At 41.2% G+C, this 19,764-nt stretch overlaps 2 protein-coding genes across 9 annotated transcripts in view; one reads left to right on the plus strand and one right to left on the minus strand.

The window, feature by feature from the left end:
- Positions 1 to 19,640, minus strand: part of LOC138029096 (NLR family CARD domain-containing protein 3-like) — a 28,735-nt gene extending 9,095 nt beyond the window's left edge. For 5 of the 8 annotated variants that reach the window (XM_068876784.1, XM_068876783.1, XM_068876782.1 and 2 more), the window contains exons 1-8: positions 19,348 to 19,638; positions 19,168 to 19,267; positions 5,434 to 6,091; positions 4,612 to 4,644; positions 3,855 to 3,917; positions 3,719 to 3,760; positions 3,099 to 3,161; positions 42 to 2,391 (exon numbers count right to left, since the gene is read on the minus strand). In XM_068876784.1, the coding sequence (XP_068732885.1) occupies positions 42 to 2,391; positions 3,099 to 3,161; positions 3,719 to 3,760; positions 3,855 to 3,917; positions 4,612 to 4,644; positions 5,434 to 6,076 (3,194 nt within the window). In that variant the 5' untranslated portion in view covers positions 6,077 to 6,091; positions 19,168 to 19,267; positions 19,348 to 19,638. Of the gene's footprint in view, positions 1 to 41; positions 2,392 to 3,098; positions 3,162 to 3,718; positions 3,761 to 3,854; positions 3,918 to 4,611; positions 4,645 to 5,433; positions 6,092 to 19,167; positions 19,268 to 19,347 lie in introns of all 8 variants that reach the window. The other 3 variants (XM_068876785.1, XM_068876780.1, XM_068876779.1) reach the window with 3 other exon arrangements.
- LOC138030618 (uncharacterized) lies at positions 8,798 to 9,238 on the plus strand. Its single transcript, XM_068878506.1, has one exon. It carries the CDS (start codon positions 8,798 to 8,800, stop codon positions 9,236 to 9,238), a length of 441 nt encoding a protein of 146 aa, XP_068734607.1.
- Positions 19,641 to 19,764: the final 124 nt, after the last annotated feature.

Here is a 19,764-nt window from a genome sequence, read left to right on the forward strand (position 1 = left end):
GGGGCCGTACGAGTTATATGATAAGTAATATTAAATCCAACCTTGAGTTGATATCCATTGCTTTATCCAGTGCAGCAGAACCCAAGTCACCGATTTCATTGCCGGACAAATTCAAGTATCTCAGCGTTGAATTTCTTTCCATTGCCTTAGCCAGGGCAGTAGCACCCGAGTCACTGATTTTATTATCAGACAAATCCAAGTATGCGAGCGTTGAATTGATTTCCATTGCTTGTGCCAGTGCAGCGGCACCCGAGTCACCGACTTCATTGCTAGACAAATCCAAGTATGCCAGCCTTACATTTCTTTCCACTTCTTTAGCCAGTGCAGCAGTACCCGAGTCACCGACTTTGTTGCAAGACAAATGTAAAAATTTCAGTGTTGAATTGATTTCCAGTGCTACTGCCAGTGCAGCAGCACCCGAGTCACCAATTTTATTTGGAGACAAATCCAACCATGTCAGCGTTGAATTTCCTTCCATTTCTTTAGCCAGTGCAGTGGCACCGGAGTCACCAATTCCATTGCCAGGCAAATCCAGCCGGGTCAGCGTTGAATTGATTTCCATTGCTTTAACCAGTGCAGCAAAACCCGAGTCACCGATTGCACTGTCAGACAAGTACAACTGCGTCAGCGTTATATTGACTTCCAGCGCTTTTGCCAGTGCAGCAGCACCCGACTTACCGATTTCATTGCCAGACAAATACAACCATGCCAGCGTTGAATTTCTCTCCATTGCTTTTGCCAGTGCCGCGGCACCCGAGTCGCTGATTCCATTGCCAGGCAAATCCAACCGTGTCAGCGTTGAATTTGTTTCCATTGCCTTAGCAAGTGTAGCGGCACCCGATTCGCCGATGTTAACGTCACACAAATCCAACTGTTTCAGCGTTGAATTTGTTTCCAATGCGTGAGCCAATACAGCAGCGCTACTGTCACTCAAGCTCAGGAAACAATTGAAACTCTTAATTTCAAGGAGGCAACCAAGAGTATAAGCTAATTCTTTGCTGAAGGTGCCCTGATCTTTCTCACATTCAGTAATACAACCTAATGTAACGCCAAGATAGTCACCACTTTCCTCCTCATTTGATTGGTTAATTTGACTTGATATATTTACCATAAGTGCCATGGCTTTTGCCTCACACCATCGAGCCAAGATACCACAAGTAAACATAAGCACCTGTTGAAACTCGTTAAAATATCTGTTGTCAGCAACTAAATCATCGGGGCTAATTTCCTCATCGACAAGCTGGCAACTGAGATAAAATGCAGCAAAGAACTCCTGAAAGCTCTTGTGAAGAAACTCACAGCGCAGGCTTGGTCTTCGTTTGTTGCGTCCAGGCTCAACTGACAGAAATCCCAATTCAGGTATTAAGTTACTAGTACAATTTTTAAATGCGCTGTGCTCGAAATACACCTCATCGTTGAGCAAACCATTCAACGCTATAAAACCCAGATCCTTTAATTCAGAGTGGCACAATTTTGTCAAGTCTTCGTCCGTTTCTGATAAATCTTTCTTTTCCCTGAACCTTCTCAGTACACACTGAACTATTTCGAAGAAAAGGAGAGTTCTACCTTTCGGCAAATCTCCTTGGAAGTCTTCGCAAAGGAGACAAAGTAGTGCTATATTTAATGGATTTGCAGTTAAACCCTCAAGGTTTGCGTCTGTATGCAGCTTTTCCAAGATCTTTTGAGCCAAATGCTTCTCAGTTTTAGAATATCGCCAAATAAAATCTTCGGCGCCGTGTTTGGTAAATCCCTCGACCTCTAAGAGGGTGTCACAACATTCCCGTACTTTAATCCCAGCTTCGTGGCGTGCAGTAACCACTAAATGACATTTTGGAAGCATTCTTCCTTGAATGATTTCTTTATAGACTGGTAATTGATGGGTTGGCAACTCATCCAATCCATCAAGTACCAGCAAAACCTTTGACTGATGCTCTCGAACGAAGGTGAAGAACTTCTCCTTTTCTTTTTTCGTTGTGTCTTTTGGTAAAAGCTGGTCATCAATAGCCTCCCATAAGTCAGAGTTAATGTCTCTACATCTCAACAACAGCAACAACTGGAAATCAGGAAAGGAATCTTCAGCTTTACAGTTCTTGGCCCAGTCGTAAGCAACCTTGTTACAATAGGTTGTCTTTCCCATGCCCGGCTGTCCTTCAATCAAAACCTTTCTGGGTTGTGAACATTCTTCATGTGGTCTGAAGATTTGCAACATGCTGACAATGGAGTCAGTCTTTGTCCCGCGTTCCTTTTTCCTGCTGACCATTTTAAGCCTGGTAAAAATGTTATCAAGATGGAATCGAAATTCCTCACACCACGAGAAGGGAGCAAGCCATCCTTCACGGCTTTCGTAGAGTTGTCGAATATTGTCGATAACGTCAGCAGCACTAAAGCCATCTGAAATTAAGAAAGAGTCATCAACTGAAAAAATAAACCCAAGGTAAGTACTTGAGATTGACGCTTACACGTTAGTGTAGTTAAGGTCGACTAAAATTATTGATAGTAAAATATGTGAGAGTCATACATATAAATCGAGCTTCGGGGTGTGACTCTAAGCGATAATTATGATGGCAAGGAGGCCTGAAGTGGACTCGAACCCATGGCTATGAGAATGACAGTGAACAATCTGATCTCTCAAGCCATAGGAGTCAGTCCGTTGCGAGTTCATTCTACATCTCAGATGACTGACAAGATAGAGCATTGCAGCGCTAACGAACGGTCATCAATAGGTCCGATTCCCGTTCAGACCTGCGTTTTTTGAAGTCTTCTTTGCAACTGTCAAAGTTACTCTCTGAACTGTGATGATCACACTCGCTTCAATGCAGTACAAATTATGATGAATTTCCCCCTACCACGGAATACTTGGATGTTAAAAAATGATGTGTAAAAAAAATGCTTAAAGTCTCTCCTTATACTGCTGTACTGTATTGACGTCTCAAAATATTTTGTTTTCTTGGAGAGGTCGATACCCTATATATAAGTTCATTTTAATAAATGCACAACTTATCAATGAGTGGAGATTTCAGGAACCTTGATGCGATTGAAAGCAACTCTTGTCACTCGACCTCATGAATTAGGCGATCTTTATTTGAACTTGACTGTACCTTCGGTCTCTTCAAGCTTAGTACTTGAACTTTCTCCCTGCCTCTTCAACTGCTGCAACATTTCTTCAAAAAGTAAAATAAGGAGTGAGATAGTGAGAAGTACTTTTGGTATAATTATTTTGAAACTCAAATCTTTGTCAGGAACAAATTCAATTTGCTTCCGAGTTTCGTTCCTTAATTTAAATTGGGTCTGACTTTTCAGAAAGTTGTTTGTTTGAGAATAAAACAGCAATAATATCTGCAAATGGTCAGATATTTGACCTCTTGGACGCCCTCAATAAACCATACGATTCATCACATAGCCCTTGTGTGAGACATTAAAGAACCCTCGACCCGTTAGACGAGAGCGACGCAAGGAGTCCCCGGTGTTGTGGTCTGGGCACCTGTAAATCCTACTGGTAATTTCCTTAAGATTGCAACCGAAGGCATTTGCGCAATAGGCACGAAAAGACCCTTTGTAACGGTTGTACCGATGTTTGTGTATTTGGTAGAATAAAAACTTCCTTGAATGACTCACATTATTATATCTATTACGTATTATCAATGTATGTTGTTCTCCAATAAAAACACTCACATTATAATTAACGCATAAAATAAGGGCCAGTTACATTTATACCTACCTTCCATCTCACTGAACTTGTCCCTCAAATGTTTTGACATTTCTTTGGGAGTAAAAGAGCAGTCATTAAGCGAAACTTGAAATTACTTCTTTTTTTTTCCGGACAATTATTAAGTCAATAAAACGCATGAACTCACCATGTGTCTCTTTTAGGGTGTCTTTGGTGCTGCCTTCATCACTTTCAAGTCTCTTCAGGATGTCTTAATCAAATCAAATCAATGGCTGAATTAATCAATAGACAGAATAAAAGAGCAAATAATTCTAATGAAACGTACACGAATATAGCGCATACACTGAAAAAGGCTGACAGGTAAGGCATGTAATCTCTTCCCGGAGAACTCAACGGTCCTTTAACAATTAAGATGGATGGACTGGACTAGACATGGGACAAGGCCACAGAAAGACAGTTGATATGTCCTCAACATAGAATTGTTTTACTATCCTGATAAACGTTTGACAAGATGACTGCACAAGACTCTATTTCATGATGTACACGCTCATGTGTTGTAAGATAAGAATAGCTGTGACAACAGACTGTCTTTAATTCAACTTTTTTTCGTTGTAACTTTGTGTTATTTTTGTGTCAATGAACTATTAAATACTTATACCTAAGAAACGATCGAGATGACACCTATTTTGTATTGGCTCATAGTAACAGGTACGATAAATAGGACCACTTCGCAAAATAACTTATTAGAAGAGGATTTAGAGCTACCTTTACGGCTGGAAAATTTAAGGTGGCTCTGAATCCTTCCCAAATAACTACAAGTCAATCAACTATATTTAGGTATGATATGTCTGCAGCCGTGTAGAATCACACGTAAGTCAAGTCATACACTAGTGAGACCTCTAGTCCTTTAGCTGTTACTATAAATGACAATGTATAGTACACACCTTTCACTTCTCCAACTTCCGACTTGAGCAATTCTGGATTAAAACAAAATGCAAGATAATGAGTAAATAATGAGATAGACATGTTTGTGTTTCACCTTAATATTAATTAACCCTTTTCTTTCGTAATAGTTACAATACAAGCTACATTTAACTCCGTCTGACAGAAAATATGACTGAAAGATATGCTAGGTGGAGTTGGCAATCTGCCGGCCTGGCTGCAGCCGTGGCCTGTGTCAAGGAAATTATTGCATGTGCGCTTACACCAGCCGATGAAACCAAAGTGGCCTTGGCACAGCCCTCTTGCAACAGGAACACCCAGTGGCTTTCAGTTCCCGTGTGATGACACAAACTGCACTAATCACAAATTGAAAAGGAACTCATTGCCACAGTCTTTGCATGTGAGAAACCTGACCAGTACATCTTTGCAAGAGGCAATGCAATTGTCCAGTCTGACCATAAACCACTGAAAACCACACTTAAGAAACCCACCCGCAGTTTCTCAAAGAATTAAAATCTTTAACACGTGCGACTGCGCAAGCAGAACTACAGCATTCAAGTCGAATACAAAATGAAAGCCACCATTTTCTAGCAAACCTGTTAGACCAATCCTGGAGAGTGATGTTCTATCAGAGAACAACTTGTTCTCTTTTAATATAAAGCGGAACAATCATGAAGAAAATTGAAGGGTCTCCCCACTTGTCTTATCCTTTACATACCCGTTTATTTTATTTATTTTACTTCTGAATTCCAGTACTCTCTTCAAAAGTACATGACCATAATAAGGTTAATTACATATCTAACTCTTTTTGAGGTCGGGCATACCTTCTAAATTTTCAAGCTTTTCCTTTGTATTATCATCATCTTTCTTCCACTCCTTCAGCAACTCTCGATAGTGCTCCTCAACATCAGGATCCATGCAATCAGTCTTCATACGGCTGATCACAGTCGCATACAATGTTCCAGATCCAAGTGCTAGCAGTACCTTGCTGATATCTTGCCATAAAAAATTGAATACTGTATCGTCAACCGAAGCCTGGCTGGCGTGAGCGTGGACATTGTTTCTGTAATACTTGATTCTTGCTATGTTGGCCTCTATACTGTTATCACCTTGGAGAGGAAGCTCGTCCCAGTTTCCAGTACTGGCAGGAGGACTGAAACCACATATATTTCTCAGCAGTACCATCAGAAGAGTGATGTCAAAGCTGGCTGATGACACTGATGAAGGAATAGTTGGGTACAGCTTTCCCCACTGTGTGGGATTAAGAATTTTTTTCCTTTGTAGCCACTTTAATGTAGGGTAAGCAGCTGAAGTACTAGACAAAATCCGGTGAAGGGTAGCTGGAGGATGTATTGTGTCAAACGTGTCTCTCATGGCCTGGGTTCCCACATCCACTAGAAGCCGGCACAGACGGGCATAGTTGGTCGTCTCCTTTGACGAGGCAAATGGAACTGGACCAGATGCCATATCCCAAACTTTTGGCTACATAAACACGAGAAAGTGAGTGTGGTTTATTGGTAATCAAGTCCAAAAACAATTGCATTTGCTATGATTTACCGAAAACGCTCAGTCATATGGGACTTGGTATAGGTAAATGTAAACAACATCTGAATGTTAGTGGGGTTCTACCAACTGGAACACCATAATTCTGACATCTATGACTGTCAGTCAGACGTTTCTCCATACCTATCGAAACATGCTATTCATAAACTAAACAGTCATGACACCCCCTAACATATGCAGTGTCTAGTGTAGTTCCATCTAAATCAAGATTTAGAAAGTGTTCAACTGGCTAAGAACAAACAAACTTACTCTAAATATGACAAAAACCGAGTTCATGCTCATTGGATCAAGGCAGAGGCTGAGTACTCTTCCATATTCCCTGACAATTTCTATTATTGATAAACTAGCAAAGAAAGTCTCTTCTGGCATTGGGGCACTAAAACGCAATGTTGTTGGGGGAAACTGTGGGATAACTTAGCAGGATAAGGCCTACAGAAATTACAAAATAGAGCAGCCCGTGTTTTGACTTATTCTAACTATGACACCGATGATGGTCCCTGTTTGAGGTCCTTTTAAACTTGGCGCTGGATTGGACAGCTTCATCTATAGAATTTATCAACTATGTACATTTCAACAACGCGAAAAAAAAAGTGTTTCCTAAAAATCCACCGTTTAGTTGAGAGCCTATTTTTTGTGTGCGAAGCCCTTCAATGGTTGTCCACATTGTTATGGCTCAAACTGGATGTCCTGTCCCGATGTCCAATCATGTGACATTAAAACATAAAAAAAAGACAGATTATCGGACAAAAGCGATTGATCACAATAAGTTACGATGAAATACTTCCTATTCCTCCTCCTCTTGGCGTCAGCGTCATATGTCATATCGTGGCAAGGCTTCAGTTAGTCATCAATGCCTTGGCCCTTTTCGTGTGTGGTACGTGAGTTCTCTTATTAATGTGCCCCGGTGGGTCAGTGCGGAGTTTAATGCGTTAGTTTTTAAGTTCTCTTGGAGTGGTAAGCGTGATTTAGTGGCTCGTCGCATCGTGGTTCAACCCTATTGTTTTGGTGGTTTTCTGTTGTTGATTTTCAGTGTGAGGTGTGCGTTCATCGTGTGCAATGGGTTCATCATTTTGTCTTGTCTCGTTCTTGGGTTTCTTTCATGGTTCTTTGGTTTTTCTTCGTTGCTCAACACTACTCCGCATGTTGTTTTTCTTCACGTAATGCTTTTTGTTGGCTTCTCTTCCTCTTTTTTATGTTTCTTTCTTGCGCGCCTGGCGGGCGTGTAAAGGATCCTTTGTGGCTTCTTCTTTGGGTATTGGTTCGGGTACTGATTTTTTTCCTGTAATTTCCGTCACCAATTAGTCTGCCTTTATGTATCTTTTGTCTGGAAATGCTGTTTCTCCTCATTGAGAGGAAAAGTTCTTTCCTCTGTCTGGTTCTCTTTTCTGGTCTTCTACGTGGCGACAGCTTTTCTTTTTTGATTTAGACCGTCCTGTTATTGATCTTTGATGGAAAGTTCCCCATGGGGTCCTTTACAAGGCAAACCGCGTTGCTTCTTCTGGTCTCTCTACGGTTTGTTTTTGTACTGATCCGATGGAGTCCGCAGCTTTTGTTCTTCTAATGTCCTTTGGCTGTTAGGGTCCTTTCCTACCTTCAATCCGATATGTTTCTGGCTTCTCCTTTGTGTCTTTCTATCCTGCTTTGTCAAGTTTTGTTCCTTTTTTTCTGCAGACACCTTTTCTGTCGTTCCCCATGTTTTTTACCTTCTTAATGTGTTTAAGTTCTGTCTTTAGGGTTCTCTTAATGATTTCCGTTTCAGGAGTAAGCATTCATCAGCTGTCGATGTCTTAGAGCGTGTCAAGACTCGGGCGCGTGTTCTATCTTCCTTTGTTTTTCCGTCGTTGGTCTGGCCGTCGTCGTCATTTTTTTGTCCGTCAGTGGGGTGCTCGTGCTGTTTATTTTGCTTCTCTTTTTGGTGATCACCTAGTTATTCATCTCTAGTCGTTTTCCTTTTAGTTTTTTTTTCTGATAGAATATTTTTTTTCGGTTTTGACTTTGGAACGGATTCGGCTTACGATTTTGGGGTGCGAACCGATCATCTATAGTCTTCTTCTTTTTTGCTTGTTTTTTTCTGATATATATATATATATATATATATATATATATATATATATATATTTTTTTTTTTTTCGGTTTTGACTTTGGAACGGTTATGGCTTATGATTTCTGGATACGAAGGGGTCAGATTGAGCTAAGGATTTACTGTTATTGTGTTTCTTTGTCTTCTGGCGTTGTTTGGCGAAGCCGCTCTTGCGGGATGAGTCGGTCTGGCTGACAACCTCCTTTTGGTCTGCTATTTGCCTTTGCGTTTGCTTTTGTCCTGTTGTCCTTTAGTTCTTTTTGTTTCGTTGTTGTTACATTTGTGTCTTCTGTTTCGTGTTTGTAGGCGCCGGGTTGTATTCCCCGGTGAGTTTGGCGTGCTCGTGTGTAGTATTTTGGGCCTTTCTTGTTCAATTGCCATATTTGGGCATGCCCATATACGGAGAGCCTCGTGCAAAAGTTTGTGTGTGTTCGGATATTAAAAGCTGTGAGTTGTTGTGTTCAACTTCATGTGTCTCTGTTTTTTCGAGTGTATTAGCTACGAAATATTACATCTGGCGACGAGGACCGGATTTCAAGAACACCATGAGTATAATTGGTCAGCTAAGAGAGTTCGACCGAGCGAAAGAGTCGTTTGAAGCGTATATCGAGCGCCTTGAAAATTTCATGGAAGCGAACGGTGTTAAAAGTGAGAATCAAGTGGCGGTCTTGCTAACGGCAATCGGACCAGAGACTTACGGCCTTCTGATAAACCTTTTGACTCCAGAAAAGCCAGACGCAAAGCCATACAAGAAACTTGTGGAAATTCTGAACAGTCATCTCCATCCAAAACCTCTTGTGATCGCCGAGCGTTTTAATTTTCATAATCGTTTTAGAAACGACTCAGAATCAGTGGCGGATTTTGCGGCACAACTGAAGAAGCTCTCGGCTCACTGCGAGTTCGGAACCTTCATGGATGATGCCCTAAGGGATCGTTTTGTGTGTGGATTGCGAAACTTCTGGGCGAGAAAACCTTGGATTTCTTGAAAGCGATGGAGATTGCACAATCGATGGAAATCGCCGAAAAGAAGTCTTCGGAACTGAAGGACTTGGGGTCTTCAGGAATGTTGAAAACTGAGGAAGTTCACCGGCTGGGGGGAAAGGCTCACAAACCCAAGAAATGTTCAACGGATAAGGGAGAGAAGTCCAAATCTGCTTGTTATCGTTGCGGGAACACTGAACACCTCAGTTCTGAGTGTAAATCATCAGAGACTGTTAGTAACTGTGATCCGATGCATGATTCTTTGGGATTCTTCAGAATCCGTGAAGAGGATGCCCAAGCTGCTACTGTAACCATGCAAGTGGAAGGCAAGGAATTGGTATGGAAGTGGACACAGGAGCATCTGTGACAGGCATTCTTAATAAAATGTTCAAGGAGAAATTCGGTCATCTTAAGCTGAAGCCGGCAAGCACCTCGCTGAAAACTTACACTGGGGCTGTGCTACCTTTATGTGGAGAAACTGAGGTGCATGTAGAGTATCAGGGCCAGAGTGCTAAGTTACCTCTAATTGTTGCAGAAGTTGATGGCAAGCCAGCCATTCTTTGTCGCAACTGGCTCAGTGTTGTTAAGCTGAACTGGAAGGAGCTTTTTAACGTTTCTTCTCTTGATTTTGTCGGTGAACTGTCTGCTAGGTATAAGGGTGTTTTTGTTCCAGGCCTGCGAAAAATCAAGGAGTTCGAAGCCAGGCTATCTGTTCACTCGGAGGCCACCCCGAAGTTTCATAAGGCCAGACCTGTGCCGTACTCCTTAAGACCTGTGGTCGAGGCAGAGCTAGATCGTCTAGAGAAGGAGGGGGTTGTGACCAAGGTGTCACACAGTGCATGGGCTGCCCTAAGGCAGATGGCGGTATCCGTCTATGCGGGGACTTCAAGGTCACGGTGAATCAAGTTTTGGATGTTGATAAATACCCTCTACCCAATCCTCAAGACTTGCTAAGTGCTCTGGCAGGAGGAACGCGTTTTACGAACTTGGATCTCAAGCATGCGTCTCAGCAGCTTCCTCTGAGCAAGGATTCCAAACAGTTTCTCACCATCAACACCAGTAAAGGACTCTACCAGTACAATTGCCTTCCATTTGGTGTGGCAAGTGCTCCTGCCATATTCCAATCAACCCTGGACACCATCCTCAAGGGTATCGACGGTGTGGTGTGTTACATCGATGACATATTGATTACAGGACGGAATGACCAAGAGCACCGAAGTCGGCTAGAGGCCGTGTTGAGTAGGCTTGAGAGGTATGGAGTGCAACTCAAGTTGTCCAAGTGTAGTTTCCTGCAGGGAAAGGTCCAGTTCTTGGGTCATGTGATTGATGCTGAGGGGGTTCACCCATCACCTGAGAAGGCGCAGGCTGTTGTTGAAGCTCCGTCTCCTGCTAATGTTACAGAGCTACGGTCCTTCCTCGGAATGCTCCAGTACTATGGGAAATTTCTACCTAATCTTTCGACACTGCTGCACCCGCTCAACAACCTTCTTCGGGAAGGTGTGTTATGGTCGTGGCAGCCAGAGTGTCAACAGGCTTTTGAGTCTGCGAAGGAGCTGCTCCAATCTGCGAAGGTTCTGGCCCACTATGTTCTTAACCTTCCTATTAAACTGGCCTGTGATACCTCTTCATATGGTATCGGAGCGGTGTTATCACATTTGATGCCGGGTGGCGAAGAGCGCCCTGTTGCCGTTGCTTCAAGAACACTTTCAGCTAGTGAAAGGAACTATGGTCAGTTAGAGAAGAAGGAATTATCCATAATTTACGGTGTGAACAAGTTTCATCAGTATCTTTTTGGAAGAAAGTTTACCTTGGAAACTGACCACAAGCCACTCTTGACCATTTTGGGCCCAAAATCAGCAGTGCCAACCCTGGCTGCCGCACGACTGCAGAGATGGGCTTTGATTCTTGCATCCTACCATTATGAGGTGGTTTTCCGCAAAACATTGGAACATAGCAATGCTGATGGGATATCTAGGCTCCCTGCGGACAAAACTGGCACACCAGAGGAGAGTGACATTTTCCATTTTACACATGTGAATGATCTTCCAGTCACAGTTAAGGATATTGCTGATGCGACAAAGAAGGATCCCGTATTGAGCAAGGTCTTACAGTTGGCTAATTGTGGTTGGCCACGACAGGTACAGAAAGAAGCCTTGCAGGCCTACTTTTAAGCGGCGCTTTGACCTTTCTGTGGAACAGGATTGTGTTCTCTGGGGTTTGCAAGTTGTTATCCCTAAGGCATTACACGACAGGATCCTGGAAGACCTTCATGCTGATCCCCCAGGTGTTTGCCGTATGAAATCCTTGGCTAGGAGTTACCTGTGGTGGCCCAGTCTCGACAAGGCAGTTGAGTCTGTCGTGCAACGTTGTACAGCGTGTCAGTCGACTCGGAAACAACCTGCTACTGCACCCCCGGTTCCATGGAAGTGGCCGGTTCGAGTTTGGCAACGTGTGCACATGGATTATGCAAAGAAGGACGGTGTGTACTTCTTCGTGGTGGTAGACGCCCACTTGAAGTGGCCCGAGGTTTTCTCTACATCCTCTACCACCACATATAAGACTATCGAAATGCTCAGTCATCTTTTCGCGGCATAAGGTCTTCCAGAGGAGATCGTATCGGATAATGGCTCGCAAATTGTTTCTGAGGAGATGAATCACTTCATGAAGAAACATGGGATTCAGCATACTCGTGTTCCTCGCTATCACCCAGCGTCGAATGGGGAGGCAGAGAGATACGTTCAGATACTAAAGCAAGCATTGCAGGCAGGCAAGATTGAGCCAGGGAAATCACTTCAGCTGCGGTTGTCTAGTTTTCTATTCTCGTACAGGAATACCCCCCACACGGTCATTGGTCAGACCCCTGCCGAGTTGTTCCTGAAGAGGACACCACACACTCGTCTGTCCCTTCTTCACCCAAATCTGGCTCAGCATGTTGCGGAGCACCAAACCAAAGTAAAGCATTAGCATGATGCTGGCCGCTTCAAGACTCGTGCCTTCCTTCCAGGCGATCTGGTACTTGTGCGCAACTTCAGAGGGAAGGATAAGTGGCAAAGTGGTAACGAGATTTTGCGGATAGGTCTCTTGGCCTACCAAGTACAAGTGAGGGAACGCATGTGCCATGTGCACATAGGTCATCTACTACCTTCAGGTGATGGCAAGCCCACATCAAACCCTCCAGAGCAGGAAGTGATACCGCAAACTTCGGTTGTACCACCACCTGTCTTACCAGTACATAGTGGTGTCACCCCTGCAAAGTTGCTCGAACCTACCTCACCAAGACCTTCGGACCCAGGACCCACTCCTATTCCTGAGTCCCCCCGGCTGCAGCTACCACTTCGTCACCAGACCCACCCAGACGGTACCCAAAGCGTTCACTTAAGCCAGTAAAACGCTTGGATTTGTGATGATTGAAACTTTTAACTGCTCTTTAAAGTTTGAAATTTGTTAGGAAAAACAATTCTAGGAGGGGGGAGACGTAGTATTTTGGGCCTTTCTTGTTCAATTGCCATATTTGGGCATGCCCATACACGGAGAGCCTCGTGGAAAAGTTTGTGTGTGTTCGGATATTAAAAGCTGTGAGTTGTTGTGGTGAACTCCGTGTGTCTCTGTTTTTTCGAGTGTAGTAGCTACGAAATATTACACTGGTGCACCCCCCTTTAAGGTGAACCATCGTTGTGTGGTGGATTAGTCTGCATGTCTGGCAGCCATGATTGCGCTCACCCTACCGGGTGGCTGTCAATCGCGTTAAACAAAAACAAAAACAAAAAACAATTCCTCTTCGATGCTATCACACATATGGTTACGGTTAATGTATCCGGAAAGAAGAATGAGCGATTTCAGTTTTTTTATTATTATTTTGTGGAGACACGAAGGTATCCTTATTGAACAAGTTACGTTTACAATGTATGTTTTCAGAATGTTCTCGAGAGTAAACAAACCAGATCGTGCTTTATGGCTGGCTGCCCCGGCAAGTACAGCTACAATATTATACAATCTTTTCTCGATAGTCTTTACTCTCATTCGCTTTTAGCGACAAATATTTGCTATGAACTGTCAAGTGTACATCATTACAAAGTCCGTAATTTTGGTTACTGATTGCTACGTGTTTCGTCTGTTAGGTACATCTAAAGAGCTGTAAATTTAACTGACTTGCGTCCAATGTTTGTTAAAATATTTTTTGATCTACTAAGATGTTGGTTTCCGATTTTTTGAAAATAATTTGCTTTTCATAACGTTCAGTCTTCCATACACATTTGGTGGAGATCGGACAAATGCAGACATAACATTTGATATGACCTTTGAGACAGACAATACCCACCGCTCTTAATAACATAAACATTACGTGACCAAAAATACTAGACAAAATTTGACGTAAAATAAATGTAGGAGAGTAAAAAATGGAAGGATAGGAATGGGGGAGGGTCACAGGTTTTGGCTTTGGCTTTGAGTGCCATGTATTCATCATGCAAGTTAAACGGGAGGGCCAGGAAATAAAATAAATAAAAACCAAAAATCCCCCAGCGCTTTTCCCCCCTCCCCCCCCCCCCCCCCCATTAAAAACGTACCTTCCCTAATTAACAAAATTAACGCAGTCCCGTAAAGTCTTTAAACCTTTCGTGGTCTCGTGAAATTTGAATTGTAAATAGATTTATTTATGCCGAATCGGATGATGCCATAGCGATATTTCTTGTTTACAAACATTGACGTCACATTTCTTTTATCATTCAAATTTGCCAACCATGGAACAAAATAAGTCATTGTTTCGACAAACAATTAGGTTCTGGTTACAATATTGATAACAATGGGTGACGTCACGAGAAACTGCGCTATTGCCGTCTTGATAGCTTAACCTAGCGACTGACAAAATCGTTGATAAAGTTGTAAACATTGGTAACGTCGTCTCGATAGCTTTTACGAAAGTCGCGCTTGCTGTATCGTAAACAAACTCTATTCACATGTACGCACAGCCCTTGAAAGTTTGTTGGGGTAACGCACTTTGAACGTGAGATAACAGGTTTTAACCTATCCCACCCTCTTTCAATAAGGCGTCTGATATGTGTTGCGTAGGAAGTGACAAATGAACGGTATAAAGCCAGAATTGGTATGCATGACAGTTTTGTAAAAACTAGAGAACTGTTGTCACATGAAAAAGAATTTTTTTGGAATACTATGGCGACATCTTTTTACCTCAGTGTATTCTATTTACCAGCATTAAAGGGCTTGATACAACGGTGTAGGTGTGGGAATGAAGTGACAGTATGGTTAAGTTAAACTAAAATGGCCCTTTTCACCGTTAGTTTTTTTCATTTGCATTACAATGTAATCTAGCATGTATGTGAGGCAATTTCGGGCTATTTTGTAGTTTTAACCCGAAATTGCCTCGCATCCACGTTAGATTACATTGTAATGCAAATGAGAAAAACTAACCATGAAAAGGGCTATTGTTTGCGACAATATTCACACACTTTTCTTGAGAATGTCAAATGATGTTGAAGGGAACCCTGGACTTAGAGTGTATGATATAATTGCTCCAGCAAAAGCCGTTAGTGCAGATGTTAGCCAAGGGAGCGATGTGAACAATCATCAAGATCCTAGTGGCTTACCACATGTACGCACTGCTTAACTATTTTTATTACTATGAAGAAAAAGTGGATCGGCGTACAACCTACACTTACTCTTAACCATATTATCGTTATAAAAAATCGATGCGGAAAGGGCCAGCATTGACTCGAATATCCCTGCATCTTCATTAAAATCACAGAGAATATTACACCTAAAATATACTTTTACTTTTTGGCAGGGTTCTAAGTTAAGCACTCGAATTATGCAAATAAGGCTAAGCACTTCGCAGACCACGTGATCCTCTCGCGGAAGTTGTGATTTTTGCTTCCAGGCGTGACGCGTTAAGAGATGCATAACATGCTGCAGCTAAACAGCAGTCGAGCAGTTAAAAAAAGCTAAATGTTGTTAATGTTCTGTGGTATTAAAGGCAAACGTAGATTAAAAAGAAAAATGCGTTATAACTTTGGTAAATAATGTTCGCGCGACAAGCTTGGTATCACAAGGAAGACCATGAAAAGAGCGAGAAAAAAATATTAGTTATTCAATAGGGAACCACTTTCATTTTGTGTCAGTGTTCCTCAAAGAGAAATTTTTCAAGACGTTTTCATATAGATCGCAGTATCCTCAACGTGCAGTATCTAGATTATCAGAGTTCCCAGACCTTTGTTTCATAATTTAATTTATAGTCTAAACTTGTGAAGTATTTTAAAAATATAAGGAATAGGTTCATATAAAATGCCTTCTTTGAGCGGGTTCTTGAAAATGACTGAGTTGCCCGTAATCGGATCCCTGTTTATACACAAAGGGTTCTGGGATCGCCAGGGGGAAACCATTGCAAGTCCTTGCAAGAAAATCTATAGGGGAAACTTGTTTCGACGTACAAAAAATGATTCTGGAGAGGGATCAACGCTCTCTTCGACACAGTTTTATCAGAAATTGACTTGGACAATGTTGATACGTGGCAAGTGTAAGTTTTTGTTTGAATAACCGTGAAATATGAGATAAAGTTGTTGATGAACTTCCTTGTTTGCGTAAGGTTTATTGTGAAATGCTCTCAAAATATTTCAAAATTAGGTATGAATCTGGCAGAAATAACTCAGTAAAGCCTTTTCAGTTGTATTAACGTGTGTATGGGCTGGCGTTTGGCCTATTTCAAAACACAGCAATTCAAATACTATTGGAAACATGCATGGTGGCGATCATTGTGCTGTGTGGGGTTGTGACAACGATCGAAGGTACCCAGAAAGGCAAAGCATTCTTCTTCACGTTGGAAAATCAAGATTTTGCTCGCCCAGGAAAAAAAAAAGTGTATTGTCGTGGACTAGGGCTATTAATCGTAACCAATTCAAGGTTTCGATGAGTGCGAGGTTACAAACCCTCTGAATGTCCTCCACCGACTTTGTACAAAAAAGAGTACGGTTGTGGAGTATTCATAAAACTACAAAGACCTGCTCCAAAGATCACATCTACAGAGAATTAGTATATGAAGATGACTCTTTTGTATTGTTGGAAGTTGGAGCTTGACAAGTTTGCATGGATCTAGTGATTTTAATACTTGTAGATGGTAGTTTGACAGAAGAAAAAGTGTGTTTAACAGCTGAGGCATATGAATTCCCATTGTTATCTTCATTTAACGAAACAGAGACTGCTGTGTTCTCTGGAAGAGGAGAATTAAAACGGCTAGAACAGAAGGAGATTGAATTGGTTTGCTTGAGCATTATCATCGTGGTACATTTAAGAGATTGGACTCCCACAGAGTTTGTAGGAAATAGTAGCGGCTCAAAAACCGTTGGATTTTTCTCAATCAAACTAGAACGTAACTTCCTCGCTGGATTTCCTCATGTTTATCATCGCTCATTACATTCCTCCAATGAGCAATAGCTCTGTAACAACAATTTCCATCTCTGTTCTGACAACGACTTCTCTCCTTTGAGGAGGTAAATTCCCAGAAGCCATGATTCGTTTAAACAAGACGTAACTAACTAGCCTATACACACGTAAATACACTGAAAAGGCTTTATTGAGTCATTTCCTCCAGATTTCTACCTAAATTTGTAATATTTCGAGACCACGACGAAATGTCAATTTCACAATAAACCTTACGCGAGCAAGGTTAATCCGAGTAAAATTTATCTCATATTTCACGGTTATTCAAACAGAAACTTACACTTGCCACGTATTAACATCGCCCAAATCGATTTCTGATAAAACTGCGTCGAAAAAAGCGTTGATCTCTCTCCAAAATCGTTTTTTGGACGTTGAAACAAGTTTCCTCCATACATTTTGTTGCAACGACTTGTAATCTTTGTCCCTGGTTAAACCCAGAACCCTTTGCGTATAAACAATGATCCGATTTGTGGCAACTCATTCATTCAATCAACTAAGAACGATTGCTTCTTTCCAATATCAAAACCAAGATAAGTAGTTCTTATCGATCAGAAACCTCAGCATCCAAACTGGTCTTCAGGCTAAAATGAGCCCGCCATTAATTAAATTAACTAAGTTAACTGGGAATCTGTTATCTGACCAAAAAACTCTCTTTGCTCTGTACTGCAAGAAATGAGTTTCAAGTTGTACTTGAGCGATGCTTGAAGAAATATTTTGAAGCCACATTAACAAATCGAATGTGGTTCAGGGTTGTCTGTACTCTTATCCGTCAACAACGATATTCGTTGTCACAATGATCAAAATTTGTTGTGGACTCACTTGGCGCCGCGTGAGTCCACAACAAATTTTGACCACTGTAATGGTGGCGAATATAGCGATATTTCTCGTTTCGTCACCCATTGTTATTAATATGTCAACCAGAAGCTAATTGGCTGTTGAAATAATAACTTCCTTTGTTCCGTGGTTAGTAAATTTTAATATCAAAAGAAATGTGACGCCAATGTTTGTAAACAAGAAATATCGCTATTGCTGGCGATAAGAGTACAGACAAAGCTGAAGCACATTCGATTTGTTAAGTTTTTGTTTATCGTCATACCACCAAGTAAAAAAATTGAAACTGTACTCAACAAATTAGGTTGCTTAAGGTAAACCATAAAAAAATAACATATTAAATGACTACTTTCAAATTACGCAGCAACAAAAGAACAGAATCAAGGTTCAAAGGAAAACAAAGGAAAATAAAATGCAAATTATTGAAAATTGTATAGTTGAAAATTCTATATTTGAAATTTGCGCCATGTAAATAATAATAATAATAATAATAATAATATATTATTATTATTATTGTTATTATTATTCCCCTGAACCTCGACTCTGTTCTTTTGCTGCTGCACAATTCGAAACTAGCCTATTATGCTTAGGCAGTCCCATTGAAACTCGATTTCTCGAAACAAGCTCCTTGCCCATTGGAAAGATATCGTGGACGTAGCCTATTGTCATTAATGTTCCAACCAGAGCTTCATTTGATGTCGAAACAAAGGGTCTTTTGTTCCTGTGGTTGACACATTTGAATAACAAAAGAGAGGCTTTTACTCTCTTACGACTAAATTATGCGTTGCGGTTAATCGAGTCGCTGAGAGGCTCGAAGTAAAGATCTATTTTCAAAAAAAAAACACTAAGGTAAATTAGCATGAAATTGAGTTCTTTTTCGGGACACATTAAAAACAATCACTAGTCAGACTAATGAGAAGCAAACTCTAACAACACGATCAAGCAAAAGCATTTCACGAACAGCAGTGGACTGCGAAACTGTCGAGCAACCAACCTGCTTCGTTTGATTGTTTTGTAAGAGTTTAGTAAGACCTCTGAGATAACTTATTGTTTGACCTTACGAAAAAAAAAACGATGCACTCTGTTGATTCTTTCAATCAAACTTGTGCATTTTGCTCAAGCTTCATTCCGGCTAACGCTGTTCTCTAATCCCGCTGTTTACGCGAAGCGACGAGAGAAATCGAATAATTACAAGCAGCCTTCACTTCTAAGGTTTGAACGTTACTTCAACAAACAGTCTAGAGTACCAAAATTGTCTAACATACGTAAGACCTACTGTTAGATTGCAGCCTATGAAAAAGAAAAAGAAAAAGCGGATGGCAATGAAGAAGGATGACGAGAAGAAGCAGAAGAAGAAGATGACTTTACGCACTCCTTTATATTCATTTTCATCTCATACGTCGACAAGAGCGACCTCGATCCTCTCGTTTTTTTTCCAAATCCTACTTTGCTTTATGTTTGATTATTAGTCCAATTAATCTTCCCAGAACACACAATAGGTTATAAATAAGCAATAAACTGAACTTCAGGTTATTGCTGGCATAAGCTGGCATCGTGAAAATAATTTGTCGAGATTAATCGTCGATCCATGCAAGACAGTATTTATCGTGGGCTTCTGTCTTAACGCTCCTTGTCCAACAAATATCTTTCTTACCTTGTTAACAACTCTCACACCTGCATGATTAGTCGGATAAGCTTGGCTAGAGAATTTTCGGTGCCCGTGGATACAAAGGGTCTGATGAGGTGAGAATCTTCTGAAAGCGAACATAAAAATGTAAACACTTCATTAATCGTGGAATCGGACCTGGTCTAAAGTCACGCGAATCTGACTCACCTGTTGGTAATACTGAATGAACGATATGTCCCTTACAATAAACCGAATACAAAATGTATAATTTATATTTGAAGTCCTCTGTCCATATTTCGAAATGGTTGATCAGTTCCTTGCCAACTAAAATGAAACAATGAAACACGATAGGCGCAAAACTTCACCAATATATTCTTCTGAAGAAATCATGACGAAATCAAATAATAGGAATTTTTAAATATCCTCAGGTCACGCCTTCTGTGAAACTTTATATTTTGTCACTAACAAACTACAGTAAAATCATTTAAATGGGTAGAATCTGGTGGAACTTTAGTGAAATCAAAAAGCGAGACAAGCGCACCAGTTGACGCACCAAAACCATCTTTAATTTAAGTCGGATGCGCTGTTCTCGTGACCAGCGTGTAACACATATATAAGCGAAAA

The sequence above is a fragment of the Montipora capricornis genome, chromosome 13 (assembly GCF_036669925.1).
Source record: "Montipora capricornis isolate CH-2021 chromosome 13, ASM3666992v2, whole genome shotgun sequence".
Taxonomy (NCBI): domain Eukaryota; kingdom Metazoa; phylum Cnidaria; class Anthozoa; order Scleractinia; family Acroporidae; genus Montipora; species Montipora capricornis.

Excerpts from the sequence above, each read along its gene's own strand:
- LOC138030618 (XM_068878506.1), top strand. The coding sequence starts at position 8,798 with ATGAGTATAATTGGTCAGCTAAGAGAGTTCGACCGAGCGAAAGAGTCG.